At 38.6% G+C, this 20,659-nt stretch overlaps 1 protein-coding gene and 1 non-coding gene across 2 annotated transcripts; both read left to right on the forward strand.

Moving 5' to 3' along the window:
• Positions 1-1,217: 1,217 nt before the first annotated feature.
• LOC141644534 (small nucleolar RNA R71) lies at positions 1,218-1,324 on the forward strand. The gene has a single exon (XR_012544148.1). It is a non-coding gene; the product is annotated as a small nucleolar RNA R71 (small nucleolar RNA).
• A 9,591-nt stretch (positions 1,325-10,915) lies between these two features.
• On the forward strand, positions 10,916-11,593 carry LOC141641333 (protein FAR1-RELATED SEQUENCE 2-like). The gene has a single exon (XM_074450000.1). The coding sequence runs from the start codon at positions 10,916-10,918 to the stop codon at positions 11,591-11,593; it is 678 nt and encodes a 225-aa protein (XP_074306101.1).
• The last annotated feature ends 9,066 nt before the right edge of the window (positions 11,594-20,659 follow it).

Below are 20,659 nucleotides of genomic sequence, written 5' to 3' on the forward strand. Positions count from 1 at the left end.
TCAAGCTTCCGGATCGACTTCTTCTTTGTGAGGATGTCTTTCATGTATTTTGCATAGGCCGGCACGTGATTGATTAATTCCGTGAAAGGAATCGAAACTTCCAAATTCTTCACAATTTCCATAAATTTTCCAAGTTGGTCATCAAATTTGGGCTTGGCTTGACGACTTGGAAAAGGAATCTAATCACAATGGGCTCCTTCTCCTTGACCTTGTCTTCATTTTTCTTTGGAATTTCTTCTTTTGATGGTTCTCCATCCTTGAAGTTTTGCACAATTTCTTCTTTGTCACTAGCTTCCATAACTTCATCCTCAACTTGCTTCTTCGGTGCTTCATACCTTGTACCACTCCTCAAGTGAATGCCACTAACCGTTTCATGTCTTGGGGGATTACTTTGAGGTGGTAATTGCCCCTTTTGTCTTTGTGAGCTTGAAGATGCTAGTTGAGTCAATTGGGTTTCCAACATTTTGGTGTGAGCTAGGATGTTGTTGATGGTGATTTCCTTTGCTTGACTATCTTTTTGCATTTGAGTGAAAAACTCTTGTTGATTCTTTTGTATTTAGAGGACCGCTTTTTGAACATCAAAACCTTGGTCATTTTGTTGATTATATGGAGTTTGATTTTGGTAACCTTGGTTTTGGTTGTAAAAGGGTCTTTGATTTTGGTTTCTCATGGGAGGTGGGGTGTATGTTGGTTGAGGGTTTTGAACATTTTGGCTTCTGTACGAGAGATTTGGATGGAATTTGGTGTTTTCATTGTAATAGTTTGAATAAGGGGTACCATTCTTGTATGCTTGGAAAGCATTCACTTGTTCATTTGTTCCCCCACATTCACTTTGGTCATGTCCCAAAGTTCCACAATTCTCACATATCCCACTTGGGATTGATGAAGATGCCGTCATGGCATTAACATGATGCTTTGGTGATTTTGAGGCTTCTTCAAGTCTAGCCATAGCTTTTTCAAACTTCAAATTGATGGTATCAATGTGAGCACTAAGTTGAGCACCCAATTGAGTAATGGAGTCCACTTCATGCTTTCCTCCTCTAGTAGCCTTGCGAGGTCTACTATATTGTGAGTTATGGACCGCCATTTCCTCAATTTTGTTCCAAGTTTGATTGTCATCAACTTCGGTGAACATTCCATTTGATCCCATGTTGAGAATGTTCCTTGAATCTTCATAAAGACCGTTCCAAAATTGTTGTACCAAGAACCACTCGCTAAGTCCATGATGAGAACATGAGCGACAAATTCCCTTGAATCGCTCCCAAGCTTCATACAAAGATTCTTCATCCCTTTGCTTAAAGCCCGTAATTTGAGCTCTTAGCATGTTAGTCTTTTCCGGTGGATAGAACTTTTTGTAGAAAGCTAGAGCCAACTTTTTCCAAGAATCAATTCCGAGAGTAGCTTTATCAAGGCCTTTCAACCATTGTTTTGCGGTGCCAATTAGAGAAAAAGGAAATAAGACCCATCGAATTTGGTCTTGAGTTACACCGGTTTGAGAAATTGCATCACAATAGTCACAAAAAGTCTCCATATGAGAATGAGGGTCTTCACTTGGCACCCCCCAAATTGGCTTCTTTCGACTAATTGAATAAATGCGGATTTGGCAATAAAATTTCTGGTTAGGTGTTGTGGTGTGGGAGTACCATTGGGTAGGTTCTCCTTGGTGGGTACGGAATGTGATGAAAACTTAGGCATTGTGGGTTGATTTTGTGTTGGATTTTGTGTTGGGTTCTCCTCACCTTCTCTTGCAAAAGGTTTGATGAACTCAATAGTATTTGGTTGAATATCTACAACCTCACCAATACCTCTCAAAGTTCTCCTAGCAAGTCTTCTATTGGTTGTCGAAGTTCTTTTAATTTCGTGATCAAAGGGCAACAAGTCACCTTGTGGCCTTCTAGACATGCAAAATATCAAACAACTCGAAAACAATTAGAACAAACCTTGAGGAGTTTTACTTCCCCAAGGCAAAGAAAGACACAACTAATAACAATACAAGAAAATCTAAATCAAGTTAACACCGTCCCCGGCAACGGCACCATTTTTGGTTGTGTTCCCTCGTGGGGTTTAGTTTTTCAGTACTTGTCGTTAGGAGCACCTAGACCAAAACACAATTTATAACTTCACAAACAACTCTACAATTAGTAAAGAGGCAAGTAAAGGTCGGATCCCAAGGGACGGGAATTGAGATGAGATTTATATTGCAACTAGTGGTGTCTAAGGGGTGTCACAATTGGGGTTTGAAGTAGAAGATCACTAAACTAAATAGCAATTAAAGTAAACAAGCAAGATGAATTAAAAGGGATGTAAACAATTGATAAAAGGCACTAGGGTGTCATGGGGTCATAGGGGATTCATGGGAATTGATCATACAAACATATTCTCAAGTTATAAGCAAGCAATTATTGTTGTGATGGATCGAGTTGGTTTATATCTTACAATCCTAGGAAAGTTTGGGTCCCGGAGCCGAATCGATTAGATTGTACAACACCTACAAGTCGACTTAATCTTCCCCACTCAACAATATGCATGGTCTAATGAGACTCAAGTTGGTTTATGTCTTACAAGTCTCTTTGAAAAGATAGGTGATGGGTAAAAAATAAAAGGATTCATAGGCTCACATTTCATCAAACATAACATGTGCATAAGTTGAGATCACAACAAGCAAGCAAATAAACTATGAAAGCATATTAATTTAAGCATGAATCATTCCCCATGTTGGTTTCCCCTAATTACCCATTAACCCTAGCTAAGGAAACTACTCACTCATTATCATGTTGAACATGCTAGCAAGGTTGTCAATCATACCAACAAAGTGAAACATGATGAATAAATGAAGTAATTAACAATAATTAAAAAGGGATTAAGAGAATTATACCTACTAATGATTTCAATAATAAAGCAAAGAATAAAAGAAGTACTTGATGCTTGATTGGAAGGTTGTCAATCTCCCAATAATAACCCAAATAATCTTCAATTACCCAAAATAAAGGATGAACAAGAGAGAGATTAAGGAAATAAAACTTGTATTAAAACTTAATTAAATGTTGATTACAAGATTAAAGAGAGATTTGATTGATATTAACTACCCTAAAGATGGCTAAGAAGAACATGCCCTTCTAATTAGACTAATGGGGTATTTATAGTAGGGATTAGGTGTATGAATTAGGGTTAACTAAGGGCTTAAATGACGATTAAGTCCCTTGTTGAGGAATCGTCGGTCTCTTAGGGAGACTCCGGTCTTTAAAAAAAGATGTGCATCCTTCCTTGAAGCTTGCAGAAGACAAAATGGGACTGTCTGGGAATCCGGGCGTCTTTAGCACGGGACGGGCGGATTTGGCGGCTTCTGGACGGGCGTCCAGAAGGGAAAGACGGGCGTCTTTGGGTGGTTTTGCCCGGGCGTCCAGCTGAGGAAGACGCTCAAATTGTGGAGTGAAGACGGGCATCTTCTAGGCAATCCGCACGGATTGTTAGGCAGTCTCGTTCCTTCTTCTTTTCTTCCTTTTTCTTCATAAAATCCTTGAGGATTTCCTCCGGGATGCAAGGATCTTTTCTCATCATTGCCCATCTACTATAGTATGTACAAAGGCCTTATGATCTTGTCTCTCCTTGATGCTTGGTCATTGAATTCAATCAATTTAGCTTCATTTTGCCATGAAAATGCAAGGTTTGCACTCCTTTCCTACCAAGGACACAAAACCTCAAAGAATATGCAAAACAAAGAACTAAAGACAATAAATGACCCAAATATGCACTAAAAAGCATGGGAACAAAGCTAATTCGGGGACTAAATATGCTCTAATTATGGTCACATCAGTCCGCAAGCATTCAAGGACATATCCCGAAGATGCATCGGGTACATTTCCTTATCATTGGCTGGCGAGCCTTTGTCCGCAAGCACTCAAGGACACATCCCGAAGATGCTTCGGGTACATTTCCTTACCATTGGCTGGCGAGCCTTTGTCCGCAATCCTTCAAGGACAGATCCCGAAGATGCCTCGGGTACATTTCCTTACCAGTGGCTGGCGAGCCTTTATCCGCAAACGTGCAAGGACATATCCGAAGATGCCTCATGTATGACTCCTTCTTATGGCTGGCGAGCCTTTGTACGTAGTTTAACGGACTCTAAACGACCCACACGGATAGTCGACAGACTCTAAACTGTTCCCGACGACGGGTCCTTGACTCGTACCCTCGAGTCACCTTGGCGTCGCCCTTCCCGACGGCAGGTCCTTCGCCCGAATCCTTTCGAGCCGCCTCGACGTCGCTTGGGTCTCCAGGTTGTAATCTTCAATTGACCTGAGGGCTCTACTTTGACTTTCGCCCTGTCCAAGCCTCAGTCAAAGTGGGGGCTCTGTAGATACCCAGTATCTGCTGAGACTCCAACAAATACCCGATGATTATCGGACTACAACATGTTTTGGAATCGCGGCGTTTGATCGACAGTTTGTGTACAACTTTACGTCGGAAAACTTAAAACGATTTCGAAAATAAAATATCTCAAAACATTTCAAAAATACCTGGAGTGTTTAATGCACGTCGACGGGGTCGCAATGACACTAACTAGAGTCAAAACCGGCACCAGACCAAAAATCGACTCAAAAATTCAAATCCCGACTCCAACAACGAGTCAAACCGAGTTAACCACCAAAAACAAACATTTCAAACCTTCTACCTTAAGTTTTCCCGGATTCATGAATGGTCAAGTACCAAACATGTGACTACAAAACCTAGGATAGAACAAATCATGATTGCGTTTGTTGTGAAAGTGACAACACAGCTCGAAGACCCGCGACGTGGCTCGCGCCTCTTTGAGCAGCCCAGGTGGCCACGTCGCTCAAAACTCACACAACCACTCATTCTCCTATAAATACCCCTCAAATGCCACCTATTTGAGAGTTACGCAAGTGTCCGCCCCCTCTTTTCTCCCTTAAAATTCTCGACTCGACTTCTTAAGTCACAACCCGACGCGTATTTACGACCTACCAATCGTAAAAACGAGCCTTACACATTGTTTGGTACCGTCATCGTGCATTAAATCACTTGACCGACCACTTCAACCACTACACCATCACTAAACTTTTAAAACACTCTTTTACTTACCAAAACGGTTTGAAACCGAGTTTTTTCCGATCAAACGAGTTGTTACACTTACGTCGGTCACTCGCCATAACTAAGCATGTAAGTATGAGGGTGTAAATATCCTCTTTTATTATGTTTTCATTTGTTTCATGACTCTAACATGCTAAAACATGGAATAAATGAGCCAAAACTGATTTTTGGTCTGAGGCAGAAGCCCCTTAGGTCGCCAACTAGCTCGTGCCTAAATGGGGTATTCAAACCAGAAATCAACCGTGTTTGTTCTCGTCATTTCCCTTAATCCATTTTTTTTCATATTTGTAATCGGTTTTCACCATTTCAAGTATTTTCGAACCTTTGTTGTTTTATTTCACATGTTTTAACCATAAAGCATTTTTCACCCTTGGTTCTTCATACCATGACGGTTAAATCCGTGTTTCGGTGATAATATTTGGTTAATGACATTTAGAAGGTATTTTAAAGCCTTTTATTTCATTTCTTCACATTTTCAAACAAACATATTAGTCACCAACACAAAGTCATCCTTGGTTCTACATACCATGCCGGATTTTAACCCGGGTACGATGATGAGTACCGACTAATAACATTCAAATGGACTTAAAAAAATTAGTCCATAATCATTTTCAAAACTATTCATGTCAAGTTTGTCAAACCGAACCCGACACCGAATATTATCAAATAATGATGATTATTCGAGTCTAGTTCTTCAAATCAACAAATGCGGTCTAAACGACCCCTTCAAATCAAACCGGGTTCAAATTCCCATTTGTAACACGTTTTATAACGTTTTCTAAAAGGTCAGAACACGGCACATAAACCGTGGGCTAACCCGCGCCTAAACAGGCTCCCCATTTCTCATTTTCAAAACCAGAGGGAGGCCCCTTACACCGCCGGCTGGCTCGCGCCTCATATAGCCGTCTGGTACAGGGCCTGTTCCCTTCCAGCACTAGTCTAGGACGATCCCGACTCCGGTTAACCCGGATATAAGACGGATCAGACGACTATTCAAACCATATTTGCAAAATGCCTTACTAAGACAAATGGATCATGTTATGCACCCTAAACCTAATACGGTAAATGGATGTTTAATTTCCGTCTTGCATGCAAATCAATCATTAATCCAACTCGACATCTTATACTTGATACTTGGATTAAATCAACCGACTTAGAAAGCTCTCACATGTTAGGTTTAAATCATTGGATGTGCATTCATGCATTTAAGCCGTTTTATCAACTTTTGCATTCAACCAACCAAGATCGATCAGTAGAGGCCGCTAAACGCTGGCGGGATTGGGTGTCTGATTAAAGGGCTTCCCAATATGTACCTTCACCTCTTACTCAGAAACTTTGGATAGTGGACGACCTTATCCAGGGCGTACGAGAGTCATTCTAGAGATAGGATGCTAAAGATGGACGATTTCCTTATCTTTAGTACCTATGTCAAACGCTGCTTTGTGCTTCGATTTGACCAGGGTATAAAGTGGAATTCGAACGGGTTCCAGGCATCCCACAAATGCTTGGTGGTGACTCTTAACATCTCTAATCGTTTCGAGACCCTTACCGAGACGAAACCGACCGATCTAAAACGATCCGGTCGAAAGCATTTTTACGCCGCCGAGCGTGGCTTTCAAAAGACCGTTGTATGTCCACAGATCGGCTGGGCTTGCAGATGGTCCATATCCACAGCTCCATATTTGATTTTTGGTGTCAAATTGCAATATTGGTGAGTTGGATATCTAACATTTGGACTGACAATTTGGGTTATCTTGGTTTATGGAACAACTGATATGGGACAATCAAGATAAGATGAAGAAAATCGTAAGTTCATCTGAACTCCATCCGTCTGTTTTGATCTTCACTTTTCTTGTAATTTAATCTGAAGTCCAAGTTTTTGTGTAATTTAATGTTAATTTAGAGTTTAATGTAATTTTGTTTTAAGTTAATGTAATTTAATTATGTAATTTAATTACAATTTAGAATGTGTAATAATTTAAGTTCATGTAATTTAATTTCTACACAAAACCAACTGTATGTACGCAAAACCGTCATTGTATCAGCACTGTGTTTATAAATTTGGAGGGAAACGAATTTTGGTGTGTAAAAAAGGAGGGAGTAATTACCCTCTTAATTAATTCATTACCCATCATAATCATAATACCCTTCATCCAAACTTCTTACCCCCAAGCATTACTTTTCATTATTATACAACCCTCCTTAATTCTTGTGCTATCCTCTAAATGGGACAATTATGTAGAATAGGAGGGAGTATGAATTATATTATTTTCCTTCAATTATAATAATAAAATTTTAAAACAGAATGTGTGAAGCACGGGATACTACCTATATATATATATATATATGTATATATATATATATATATATATATACATATATATATATATATACATACATATATATATACATACATATATATATACATACATATATATATACATACATATATATATACATACATATATATATACATACATATATATATATATACATACATACATATATATATATATATATATATATATATATATATATATATATATATATATATATATATATATATATATATATGGTCGAGATCCGGTGAGAACCACTAGTATAATGAGAACCATGAGAACCACTTAACAACCCTTAGATCTAATAATACACAGGCTGAGATTAACTCAACCAAACCACAAACGAATTACGCACGTCTCCCCAAACTGAACTAATCTCACTCATTTTCCAATTTTGCTTTCTCTCTCGTCATTCTTCTCTCTCTTCAACTAATCTCATTGACTATCAAAACCTTCCGCCATCGCCTCTTCAATAATCAAACCTTAACTTTCTCTACCATCGACCGATAAATTCTTCGGCAATCAACCTTTCGACGCTGCTTCTATCAATGAAGCCTTTAAATTCGAGGTAAAATTTCGATCTTGATGATTATTTGTTGTGAAATTAGTTAAATTAGTCAATTAAATTAGATTGTTCGTGAAATTAGGGATTGATTCATCAATTAAATTTCTGAATTGATGAATTATGCTCTGAATTTAGGGTTTCGTCAATTAAATTGGGGGAAACTGAGAAATTAGGGTTAGGAAATTTGAGAAACTACCTAAATTTGTTGAAATCATGAAATTAGGGTTTGATTCGTCTATTAACTTTCTCGATTGATAAATTATGCTTCTGAATTTAGGGTTTCATGAATTAAATTGGGGAAACCGAGAAATTAGGGTTGGAGAAATTGAAAAATCACCTAAATTTGTTGAAATCAGGACACTGGAGACCGTTTATGTGCATCAAATTCCTGTTTATGGGCATCAAATTCCTATTTACGCGCATCAAATTGTGATTTTGTGAATCAAATTGGCTTAATTGAGAAATTAGAGTTGGAGAAATTGTGAAATTGCCTACATTTGTTAAAATCAGGGACTCAATTTCATGAATTATATTGTTGTATTATTGCTTATTTAATTTTTGACGTTTCTTGTTGCAGCAATAATGAAAATGACAACTGCTCAATATTATCACAAACTTCTTCAAATGTCATTACAAACGAAGGAGTGACTGTTGAAGCTAATGCATGTCAGTCTATATTAGAAATATCTGCAATAGCAGTTGAACATGATGTTCCTGAAGTTGTGACTTTCGAATTTGTTGAAGGAACAATTCTGTTCATCCTGAAGTTGTGAGTTTCATGGTCGTCTTAGTTATTATTGTTAAAAAGTTGGTAGCCATCCCAATTCTTGGTTGTCTGTGATGATCTTTTGGTTTTAATGATCTGTATTGCTCAGATCTGAAACAATAGTCCAACTGGTAGTTGCTTGATGTTTTCAGCTTTTTTTTAGGCAATTAGGCTTAGGTTTTAGGATACTCGTCCTCTTTACATGCATGAAATAAGGTTTAGTGTGTATGAAATAAGGTTTAATGTGCATCAAATAAGGTTCTGGTTGCATCAAATAAGGTGCCAATGTTTAATTAGTAGTTGGCCTTTGACTCGGAAAATCTGCTTCAGGTATGGTTGCTGGCAGTGTTCTGTATTCACTGGTGTATTTTTAGCACCTATGAAAACTCTATTAGTGTTAAGCTTCTCAGACTGTCCGGAATTTATGATTCATGAAAGCTATATTTTGCTTGCTGGATAGAGTAGTTAAACTTTTCAGACTGTCTATTAGGGAACAATATTTTACCTGTTTGATGCATGTAGAAGTTTATTTCATGCACATATAATGCTTTCCCATGCATGTATAAGGCAAGTATTAAGACACCCTCGCTTTGGAGGTTAGAACGGTGTTGTTCTATACATGTGGTTATGTAATAGAATGTTTATGGTTAGGGGGAGTGTACTTGGATTATCCGGCAACACTAATTTGTGAGAGTGTAATTTATATTCTTTTTTATCCCTCATCTTTTTTACTTTAATTGCACCACATATGCACATATCATAATAGAGGAGGCAGAGGACAAGGAGGCAGCAGAAGGTTCTTCAAGCAACACGAATCGGGTTTTTGAGTGTGTCATCCATCTTAAGCCTGTTATTGGTATGCTATTCGATAAGCTTGAACTAGGTGTTGAGTTTTATGAAGCATATGCAAAAGAATGTGGGTTTGTGACTAGATTAAGCTCACAAAAGTCTAAAAAGGGTGTCGTTACGCATAAAAAATTTGTGTGTAATAAGGCTGGAGTATGTGAAGCGAAAGGGAAAAATCACCGGAGTCAAAGGACTAGGATAGAATGTCCTTGTATTAAATTTAAGCGAATTTTGGAGGAAGGTCTTGATATGGGTAAATACCAAATTTATGGTTTTCATGAAGGTCATAATCATATGCCACAAACACCATCAACAATGGTACATTTGACACAAACGTGAGTGTTGAATGTAGTTCACAAAAAAATGATAATTGACAACTCCAAAAATAACATAGGACCAGTTAAGTCGTATAGGTTATTCAAGGAGTATGTTAGAGGTTATAGGAATGTGGGTGTGTCATTGGAAGACTTTAAGAACTTTTCTAGAGATATCAAAAATTATTTATCAGAGGGAGATGCTCAAATGCTTATTGAGCATTTTATGAAGATAAAACACATGTGTCCATCTTTTATTTTGATTTTGAGGTAGACGAGATAGGTCGATTGTCACATGTGTTTTGGGCTGACCCTATTAGTATTAAAAACTATTTGCTATTCGGGGACATGACCTCTTTTGATACGACCTTTAGAAAAAACAAGTACAGGATGATATTTGGCCCTTTCACGGGGGTGGATAATCATAAGAGATGCCTGAACTTTGGGGCTGGACTTATTATTAATGAGAGTAAGGACTCCTTTGCTTGGCTATTTACGAATTCGTAGAGGTTATGGGGGGTCGTCATCCAGTTTGTATGATAACTGATGAAGATGCAAGGATAGAAGAAGGAATGAAATTAGCCTGGAAAGATAAGGTGCAACACAGATATTGCATGTGGCACATACTGAAAAAGTTTCCTGAGAAGGTAGGGCCTGTAATATGTAAAGATACTGAGCTTCTGAAGAAAATAAACCGGTGTGTTTGGAGCGAAGATGTGGATCCGCCTGAATTTGAGGAAAGGTAGACAACACTAGTTGAATCTCATGGGTTGTCGGATAACGAGTGGCTTAAGGAGAAGTACAGCATTAGAAATATGTGGGTTCCAGTTTACTTTCGTGACCTGTTTTTATGAGGTTTGATGAGAACAACCTCCAGGTCAGAGTCAGAAAACCACTTTTTCAGCAACTTCACTAATCCTAATTTAACCCTAATTGAGTTTTGGACGAGATTTGAGAGTCCGATAGATGCACAAAGATGGACTCATTCGAAACTCGATGCACAATAAAAAAACTCCTTCCCCAGTTGTCGACTCTATTAGCCCTAGAAAAGAATGCATCAGAAATCTACACTCCAACAATTTTCGGCGAGTTTCAAAAGGAAGTCGAAGCAGCTTGCTATTCATGTGGTGTTGGGGATAAAGAAAAAGATAAAACCTATCCAATTCTATACACAGATATCATAGATCAAGTTCGAAACAAAACGTATAAGGTTGGTTTTAAGAAGGATGATGTTTCAGTGGTATGCACTTTCAAGAAGTTTGAAAGACATGTAATACTCTGTCGACATGCTCTGTGTGTCTTTAAAGATCGAAGAATTCAGAAAGTTCCAAGTGACTACCTACTTAGTCGGTGGAGCAAACTCGCAACCTTCCAGCCAATCGTCGGCCCTAATGGCCAGTTGCTTACTGATTGTACATCAATGGATGTACAGAAAAACAAAGTCGGTGAGTTATGGTCAGAGTTGTTTACTTGTGTGGCACTCATTGAACCGAGTCCTCAGCATTGTGGTGAGTTGCTTGGTATTTTGCGTGAGTTCAAGGAAAGGGTAAAAAATGCCCCTGATGAAAGTGGCAATACTGGTATTGCAAAGGTAAAGGACAAGAACGCTGAAATTGGGATGCTTTTAGGAACAAGCATCCCTAGTGAGATTTAGGTTTTGCCTCCAAGGCAGTGTAAAAACAAAGGCTCGGGAAAAAGGTTGATCTCACAAAGAGAACGAGCTGGGGGAGTGAACAAGAAACCGCTAAGAAAATGCAGGGCTTGTGGTGAGATGGCGAACCACGACAGTAGGAATGGTGACTGAAGGACAACCGACAATGAGTAGAGTAATATTTTTAAAGAATATTTAAAGCATTCGACATTTGCCTTATTGAATAATTCGGGACTTTTTATTTTATTTGATAGATGTTGGACTTGTTTTCTTAAGATTAATGTAACACTTATAGAATGTAAAACGTGAGTTTTCCTGTCACCATTATTTCGTGCACATACAACGTTATTTCATGCACATACATAGGTATTTCATGCACAAAGAACGTTATTTCATGCTCACATTAGGCGAGTATTAAGAAACCTTAAGGCGATTAATTTATTCACTGTTTCACCAGATTTGGTAATCTAAAATAAGAATAGTCCAACACTAAAATGTGATCAATTGAAATGAATCTTCGTGTACGACAAATCTTTAAAATTCAAAGTGACGATCCGAGCGAAAATGTCATTAATTGAATAATTATATATGACAAGCCGGGTAAAATGAGAATTGTTGACCCAACATCAACAAATAATGAGAATTGGTGTGGGCTTATTTCAATTTGGGCCCGTCCTATCAGCATATTTTTCACTATTTTTTAGGCCTAAGTTATGTTTATCGAGTCGTGTTAGTCATGCTGAGGAAAATCAGTAATCTAATGTGTAATGGTCAATATAGTTTATGGTTATTTCGTGCATGTACATTGTTATTTGATGCACTTTCATGGTTATTACATGCACGTAGAACGTTTTCTAATGCAAGTTTAAGACAAGTATTAAGAAACCGGAGAAATGTGATCCACCACTACATCCTTCTTTGCTACCACATCCCCAACCGTTGAAGTTAATAATAAAATTCCAAAATCTAAATGAAAATGCAACATTTTAAAAGTTCACTTGAGATTACTTTAAGATTTGACCCTGGACACATGACTTACATATTTCATGCATGCACACTGTTATTTTATGCACGTGGAACATTTTTTAATGCCTGTACGATGTTAGAGAGATTTCCGTACGACCTTTTCGTTGTCCAATTTTGAAAATTGTCTCTCGTTTTCGTTGTCTCGTGACATGTTTCCAGAATTAGTCCAGAAACATGACTTCATGTCTTACACGACTTACATATTCCAAAATCTAATATTTACTCTCAAGACTTAGGTTATTACATATTCCAGAGTCTAATATGTACCAAGAGTCCAATAGTCCAGGGTCTACTCCCTTTGCACATCACTCGACTCAAGGAATCAGATAAAAAAAATGGCTCAGTGTTTCGAATGTTGGATTCGGTCATCTGTCACTCCCTTTGCACATCACTCAACTCAAATGTTTAAAAAATAACACCTAGTGATAATCCTACAAAAAAGCGGGCGGGGGGGGGGGGGTATTTTTACGTTAAAGTCACTCCGAGACAGAATCTAATATAAAGAAGATTAAAATTAGGCAAAATTTAAATTAGGCATTCGAAAGTTCTTGATATTTACCTTTCTCGTGTTTCGCTTCCATTTGATGAGACGTGCAATCATACTCGTAGCATATTCATCCAAATCCTACATATAAATTTCATTTGACAACAAATATTGAAAGGCTTGAAATAAAATATACTGAATAATGTTTACAAAAGTTTGTTGAAAAATATATACCTCGTAAGAACACTCATCAGTCCATGATGCTTGATCACACAAATTTTCTAGCCACTTCAACAAATAAACTCCACAAGAATACCAATTCTTTTGTCGAGGCACTTGCACAACCTCCCACTGAAAAGTTTTGATCTCTAACAACCTTGTGTATCTCGGAGAGTCTCTTGCGATGATCTCCAAAGCAGGTAGGAGCTATAAAAAAACAAGACAGTGAGTGATTATGATTGTGGTATAAGGGTATTTAATGCACATACAAAGTTATGTCATGCACAGACAAGGTTATTTCATGCACATAAAGATTTCCAACAGTATTCTTAGCCGACAATTCATTTTGGAAAGTCGAAAACCATTGAGCTGCCTTCCGTATATCATATTTACAATTGAATAAACTCGTTGAATAAACTCTCAGCTAAATGTGCCGACATAACTTTCAAAAAATAAATGCCAATGCTATTCCAAGGGTAAAAGGGTATTTCATGCACGCTGAAGGTTATTTCATGGACATACAAGGGTATTTCATGCACATAAAGATCACCAACAGTATTTTCATTCGACAATGCATTTTGGGCAGTCAAAAACTGTTGAGCAGCCTTTCGGATATAATAAGTCAGGGGCAACATGTTTTTGTGCAAAAAACTAATAAATCATACATGTTCAACTAAAAATTTTTGTCTGACTTCAGGGAGCCTGGGCAGGCTGGAGTCGAGTATGAAGTTCATCCTTTTTCCCAAATTCAACAACACATGCAAACCATTGGGATCTCTCCACACAATAAGGAAAGACAGCGTGAAATATTACAAAGTAGTCAAGTAGGATGTATCGACTTTAAATGAAAAAAAAAGTGCATTGAAAACAAAAGTGCATGAAAAAAAAGTAAGAGAATGTTTATTTACCAGTTGGGTTGTGTTTAGATTAAGGGGGAAGTAGTCAAGTAGGACGTATTGACTTCGAAACCCCTTTTTACCGACAACTCTCTAAAATTTGAGAACATTTGTCAAAATTCTTTTTAATTTCAAAAACCAAAAACAAGTTTTTGACTTAATAAGGAATATGAATACCTTTATTATTGTCGGAAAATACATAACACTTGGGTTTTCGACTGTAGTACGAATACAAACAGCATCAATAACCATATCCATTAGCCAATTTCCTGGTAGCAAGGTCTGCAAGGCGCCTTGGGTTACTTGCAACCAATCGGTTTCTACAACGACCTCACTAATGATGCACATGTTGTAATTATAAAACACGGAACAACAAAAAGTGGATAAAAACTGAAGTTTAAAAAAAGTTGTATGGTCAGTTAGAACTTACTCCTTATTTGCCCCATTTTTCAAAATATAATTGATCAAGTGTGCATCTGTATATGATAAATCATTGTGTGGCGCTTGATTACTGAGGAAAAGGAGAAAATTAAAGTTCATTGATTAACGGGGAAAAAGGGAAAAAGGAAAAAGGAAAAACGGAAAACGGAAAACAAAGCTACTTAAGATTTCACATTACCGAATCTGACCGCCATTCTTGTAAGCCTTTGTTACAGCCGTCACTTGAAGTTTTTAAGAGTTGTATCGCCAAGTTAGAATTTCATTGCAAACCCTCACAACATAACGTTTAACATCAACTCTCTGAACAATAACAAGAAAAGAAATCAACATCAGTGCCTTCATATTTAATGCACATACAAGGAAAAGTTGAATTAAATAATACAGACTTACTTTCTTTAGATCCACCTTTGAACCTAAGCGTCCCTTAACCCCGTTGTACATCTCCATATGATGCATGAGGTAGATTCCAGTATCATACTCGACATCTACGGCAACGTGCGGAAGATACAACTTAGGAATCAAAAGCCATGAAGACACCAGCTTTGGAATCTTACTTGAAAGCGTACTCAACAAGTTCTTCTGATAAAGGAAAAACAATGACAAGTAAATAATCCCTCACAAAAATTAGACGAAAATCAGGCACTTTATTGCCAAAAGATCTAAAGACATACCACAGGTCTAACATGGCGAGAATAGTCAGTTGACGGAGGCATCAAGTGCATCACTTCTAACGTCTTCTTACTAACATGGTAACAGAAGACAAATAGCAAGGGTGTAACAATAGGAATGAAAACCTTTACGACATTGAAAACAAAGACAACAATGAAAAGAAAGACGAAAATGAAAAGAAAGACGCTTAGTTGAGAACAGCCATGGAAATATAAAAATTATGAAGGACTTGCCAACTCCACGTCTGCAAAGTTGACATCCAATGAGTCAATCTGTTCATTAAATTAGGTGACCCGTATTAGAGAGTAAAAACCTGTAATAATTGGACACTTATTTCATGCATGTTCAGTGTTGTTTAATGCACCTAGATTGGTGTTTCATGCATCTACAAGGTTATTTCATGCATTCAAAAGTCTATTGCAGCTCAAGGTTGAGAACAGCCATGGAAAACTTACGTTAGTTGTCTCTGTGATAAATAGATGGCAAGGGCATTTACGATCTCTGAATTTGTTTCCCTCATTCAAATAATCACACCACAGAGAAATGACATCTGTATGAACTCGACGATCAAGAAGCAAACTATTCATATGACTTCGTGTGAGAGTCTTGCCCGCATAGCTAAACAAAACCTCCCTATACAGTTATGATAACATGAAACCTTAGTGTTATACAAAGAAAATATAATACATATATGCCGAATAAGATTAAAAAAAATATAGGAGAGTGATACGTACTCTTCATCTAAGTCCTCTGAAAATGCATAGTCTCCTACCAGTTTTTCTGACCGACTCAAGTCACAAACCATGTCCACGTTTATGGTAAAGAAAGGTGACCGGTAAACATTCGCTACCTCAACACACCTCTTAGGGAGCACCCTTCTACCAGTCACCTGCCTCTTAAGTTGCCGACTCTCAATGGCATAATCTGAGGGGGCAGTTGGAGAAGAGGGCGCAATTGGCAATTCATCGAACAATACTTGAGAGGAGATAACTACAGGCGTTGGTTAGGATGGTTGGGACGAGATCAAAATTGGCGATATTTGCGATAAAGGATGAACTACTGGAACAGACGGCGTAGTTGTTGTGCTTGCACGAGGAACACTTGAAGCAGCCTACAACCTGGACTCAAGGAACTCTTGAGAGTTATATGGTGCATCATCACCACTAAAAAGTCTGAAACACGGTCCTTCCAGAAGCGCCATTTCCCTCTTTTTCTTTTCCTTTTTTTTCTGATGTGAATCAAACACCTTTCCAACATGAGTGTATGCATCATTAAGGATCCCTTCTAATTCATCAATGACAGCGGGATTGTCTAAAAATGCATCATCTGCACAACTCGTGTCAACCTCCTCCTTCTTCAACTCCTCCTCCACTTTACCTTCATCCTTCTTCAACTCCTCCTCCACTGCCCCCTCCTCCTTTCTCTCCTTCAATTCATTCTGATCTTTCTCCTTATCCTCCTCCATCTTCTCCTTGGTAGCACCCTCCCTTTCACATTCAGCACCTTCTCTTTCACCTTCTTCTGTACTCTGCTGTGAAAGGGAAAATCCTTCAAATAAACAATCTGCCAACTTTGACATTTGCGTGACAGCCAGGAAAGCGGGAGCCTTACACTTAGCATTTCTAACTGCTTTGGTAAAGTCACCATAAATGTCTGCAAGTCGAATGGCTGTGCCCGCCAAAACCTTAATGGATTCTTTCCTCTCATCAACCTGTTCACTTCAAGTTCGAGTTCGGTTCGTGTTCGGAGTTCGGAGTTCGGGTTCGGAGTTCGGGTTGAGGTTCGTGTTCGAGTTCGGTTTAGGTTCAAGTTCACATTGATGTGCAACATAAGTAAATATGGGTTCAACAGAGCCCTTGCCAAAGCCGCCCCCTTATGCTTCTCCAACTTAACCCTTTCTCTAATTTTCTCATCCGTCCAATTCGCTAATAAGGGAAATTATCGATGCACCATTCTCGTCATGAAAACACATCTATCTAAGTAGATAATCTGGAAAATCAGAATCGGTCCCTTAAAATAAGTTTTAGGGGAATTAGCTACAGCCACCTTCCAAGACATGACGTTGATGATCATATGGGACCGTGCAAATTTGCACCAATTCATGTTAGGGACATCAGAGAGATTTGAAAGGGAGCTTAATATCCGAGGGCTAGGATGATCACTTACTACCCTCCATCAAGAGAACATTGACAATATAGATGGGGAAATTCTTCTTGAAATTGTCTCCACCATCCCGTTGCTCCATCATCTTATCTAAGAGAACCTTTTTCGTAATATCTGAGGTGGTAAACTGAGCCTTATACCTCTTGACAGCCTCTGTGTACTCCTTTTCCTTACAGAACATTCCAGCTGCAACAATGTCAATCAGTCCCATAGGAAGTCTAGTTGCAACGTGGACATCCTCATCCGAGATAACCAAATCGCGGTTCATCAATGAACAGTTGAACGCATTAAACGTCTCGATAATCCATCTGGCCAAATGGCCATTGATTTCTTCTGACTTAAGTTGTAACAAACCTCCAAACCCCATACTGTGGATGGCTTCAATTTGCTTTTCGAATGGGCCCAACTTCATGAAATTAGTGATCAAGGAAGGACTCATCCGAGTGAGGAGAGGCTTATACTTGTCAGAACGCTTTCTTGTTTTTGTAGTTTGTGTTGGTCCTTTGCTTGTTTCTGGAGCCTTCCTCTTGTTCTTGTTAGGAGGCAAATATGGTGGGACTTCCTCGTGAACCTTGGGTTTAATACGCGGACTTCGTCAACGCGGTGTAATTTTTTCTGCCTCTGCTGCTATAGTATTTGGTTTGGGAGGATTATCTGTCAAAGTAGTTAGCATCAGTAAGGCAGCTTATTTCATGTATATACAAAGTTGTTTAATGCACATAGATAGTTATTTGATGCATATACAAGGTTGGTCCATGAATTCATAAGACTATTGCACCCCAAACCGAACAGTGATTAGCTTCAGGAAGACAACTTATTCCATGCATATACATGGTTGTTTAATACACAAAGAGTGTTTTTTCATGCATCTACAAGATTACGCCATGCATTCATAAGTCAATTGCACCCCAAACCCACCGTTAATGAGAATCAGAAAGGCAGTTTATTTCATGCATATACAAGCTTGGTTAATGCACATAGATTGCTTTTTAATGCATCTACAAGTCATACATTCTTAAGTCTATTGGACCCCAAACCCTGGCCATTATTAAGTCTATTTGACCGGGTATCCTAAAGCGGGACGGGAAAGTGTTTAGGGTTGGATTAGGCGGGCCCGCGGTAATGGGTCCGCCTAATCCAACCCTAAACCTTTTTCCTTGCTATTGTCATTCCAACGAGAGGAAAACCGAAAGACACCCTAGAGGGGCAGAGTGAACCCCTTTTGGGGACGGGATTAAAAATAGGGGCCCGGGTATCCTAAAACGGGACGGGAAAGGGTTTAGGGTTGGATTAGGCGGACCGCTACCGCGGGTCCGCCTAATCCAACCATAAACCCTTTCCCTTGCTATTGTCATTCGAACGAGAGGAAAATCGAAAGACACCCTAAAGGGGCAGAGTGAACTCCTTTTGGGGACGGGATTAAAAATAGGAGCTCGGGCATCCTAAAACGGGACGGGAAAGAGTTTAGGGTTGGCGGACCTGCGGTAGCAGTCCGCCTAATCCAACCCCAAACCCTTTCCCTTGATATTGTAATTCGAACGGGAAGAAAACCTAAAGACACCCTAGAGGGGCAGAGTGAACCTCTTTTGGGTACGGGATTAAAAATAGGGGCCCGGGTATCCTAAAACGGGACGGGAAAGTGTTTAGGGTTGGATTAGGCAGACCCGCGGTAGCGGGTCCACCTAATCAACCCCTAAAACCTTTCCCTTGCTAGTTGTTATTGTCATTCGAATGGGAGGAAAACCTAAAGACACCCTAGAGGGGCAGAGTGAACCCCTTTTTGGGGACGGGATTAAAAATAGGGGCCCGGGTATCATAAAACGATATGGGAAAGGGTTTAGTGTTGGATTAGGCGGACCCTCGGTAGCGGTCCGCCTAATCCAACCCTAAACCCTTTCTCTTGTTATTGTCATTCGAACAGGAGGGAAATCACAAGGTAGGGTTGGTTAATGCATATGGAGCTTTTTTATGTATCTACAAGGCTACTTGATGCATTCATAAAGGTATTGTAACACCCCGGCCCAAACCGGGTCGGGAGCGGATACTTATGATAGCTCACCAGGCTGTGTACATAGCCCACAGATCAACACGGGTCCTTTACAGCGTATTTTGTCCTCACTCATGCGCATCTCGGGAACCTTCCCATGAGGTCACCCATCCTAAGACTACTCCCAGCCAAGCACGCTTAACTTTGGAGTTCTTTTGCATGGATGACAATAAAAGAAAGTGCACTTTGTTGATATGAGTAGTACTTCCAATCCCTTTAAGCACTAGTCATTTAAGCCTATCACTGGACCTCTTCAATTAACGTGGGGTGTTACAATCACCCCACCTTTTAAAAAGTTTCGTCCTCGAAACTTTAAAGTAGCAATGAAAGGTTATATAAACTAAAACTAGAATCTTGGAATCGGTAACCAAAACATTTAAAAGGTTACTTATCATAGGATTTAAAATTAATTCAAAAGTTTCAATTAAAATTTTCCGACAGAACCAGATCAAAAGGTAAATCATTGGTATAAATCAAAAATCAAAATGCTTTCAAAAGCATTAATGAAGAGTTTTCAAAAGTATAAGTCTCATTCATGAAACGAAACTGCTCTTGTCGTGCACACAAGAACGCTAACTTTCCAAGTCAAAGACAATTTTAAAACAAAAATCTCTCGCCGATAAGCGGAGAACAAGTTATTAAACGTCACTAATAACGAGTTCTAATATCCGATCAACGTTAAAATCAAAAGAAAAGGTAATCTACTCAAGTTTTCTTTTGCAAAAGCAAAAATGGAGATCACGGTTCCACCTTTAAACTCAAAAGGGAGTCAAATTTCTGAAAATGTAATCTTAAACTTTGACAAAGAAATCAAAAATAGACCAAAGTTAACAGAAATTGTATAAAATTTAAAGAAATCACGGGTTTAGCAACTCAAAACCATGATAAAGAAGTCTATACTCAAAGAACAAATTGGGAACTGAATCAAATTTTCATTTCCAAAACCTTAAAATAGGTAAGATTTGCAAAGGTAGCATAAACTTTTAATAACAGATCAAACTGGTAGCTTGGAAAGTTTTGAAATTGGACAAAAGAAAAGTAACTTAGACATCATAGATACAATTATGCGAAGAGGATTCAACTTAACTAATCAAAAGAGCTATGATGAATTTCATAGGGTAAGA

This window comes from Silene latifolia, chromosome 2, assembly GCF_048544455.1.
Source record: "Silene latifolia isolate original U9 population chromosome 2, ASM4854445v1, whole genome shotgun sequence".
NCBI lineage: Eukaryota > Viridiplantae > Streptophyta > Magnoliopsida > Caryophyllales > Caryophyllaceae > Silene > Silene latifolia.

What these genes read in the sequence shown, in the direction of transcription:
- LOC141641333 (XM_074450000.1), top strand. Translation starts at nt 10,916, where the DNA reads ATGGACTCATTCGAAACTCGATGCACAATAAAAAAACTCCTTCCCCAG.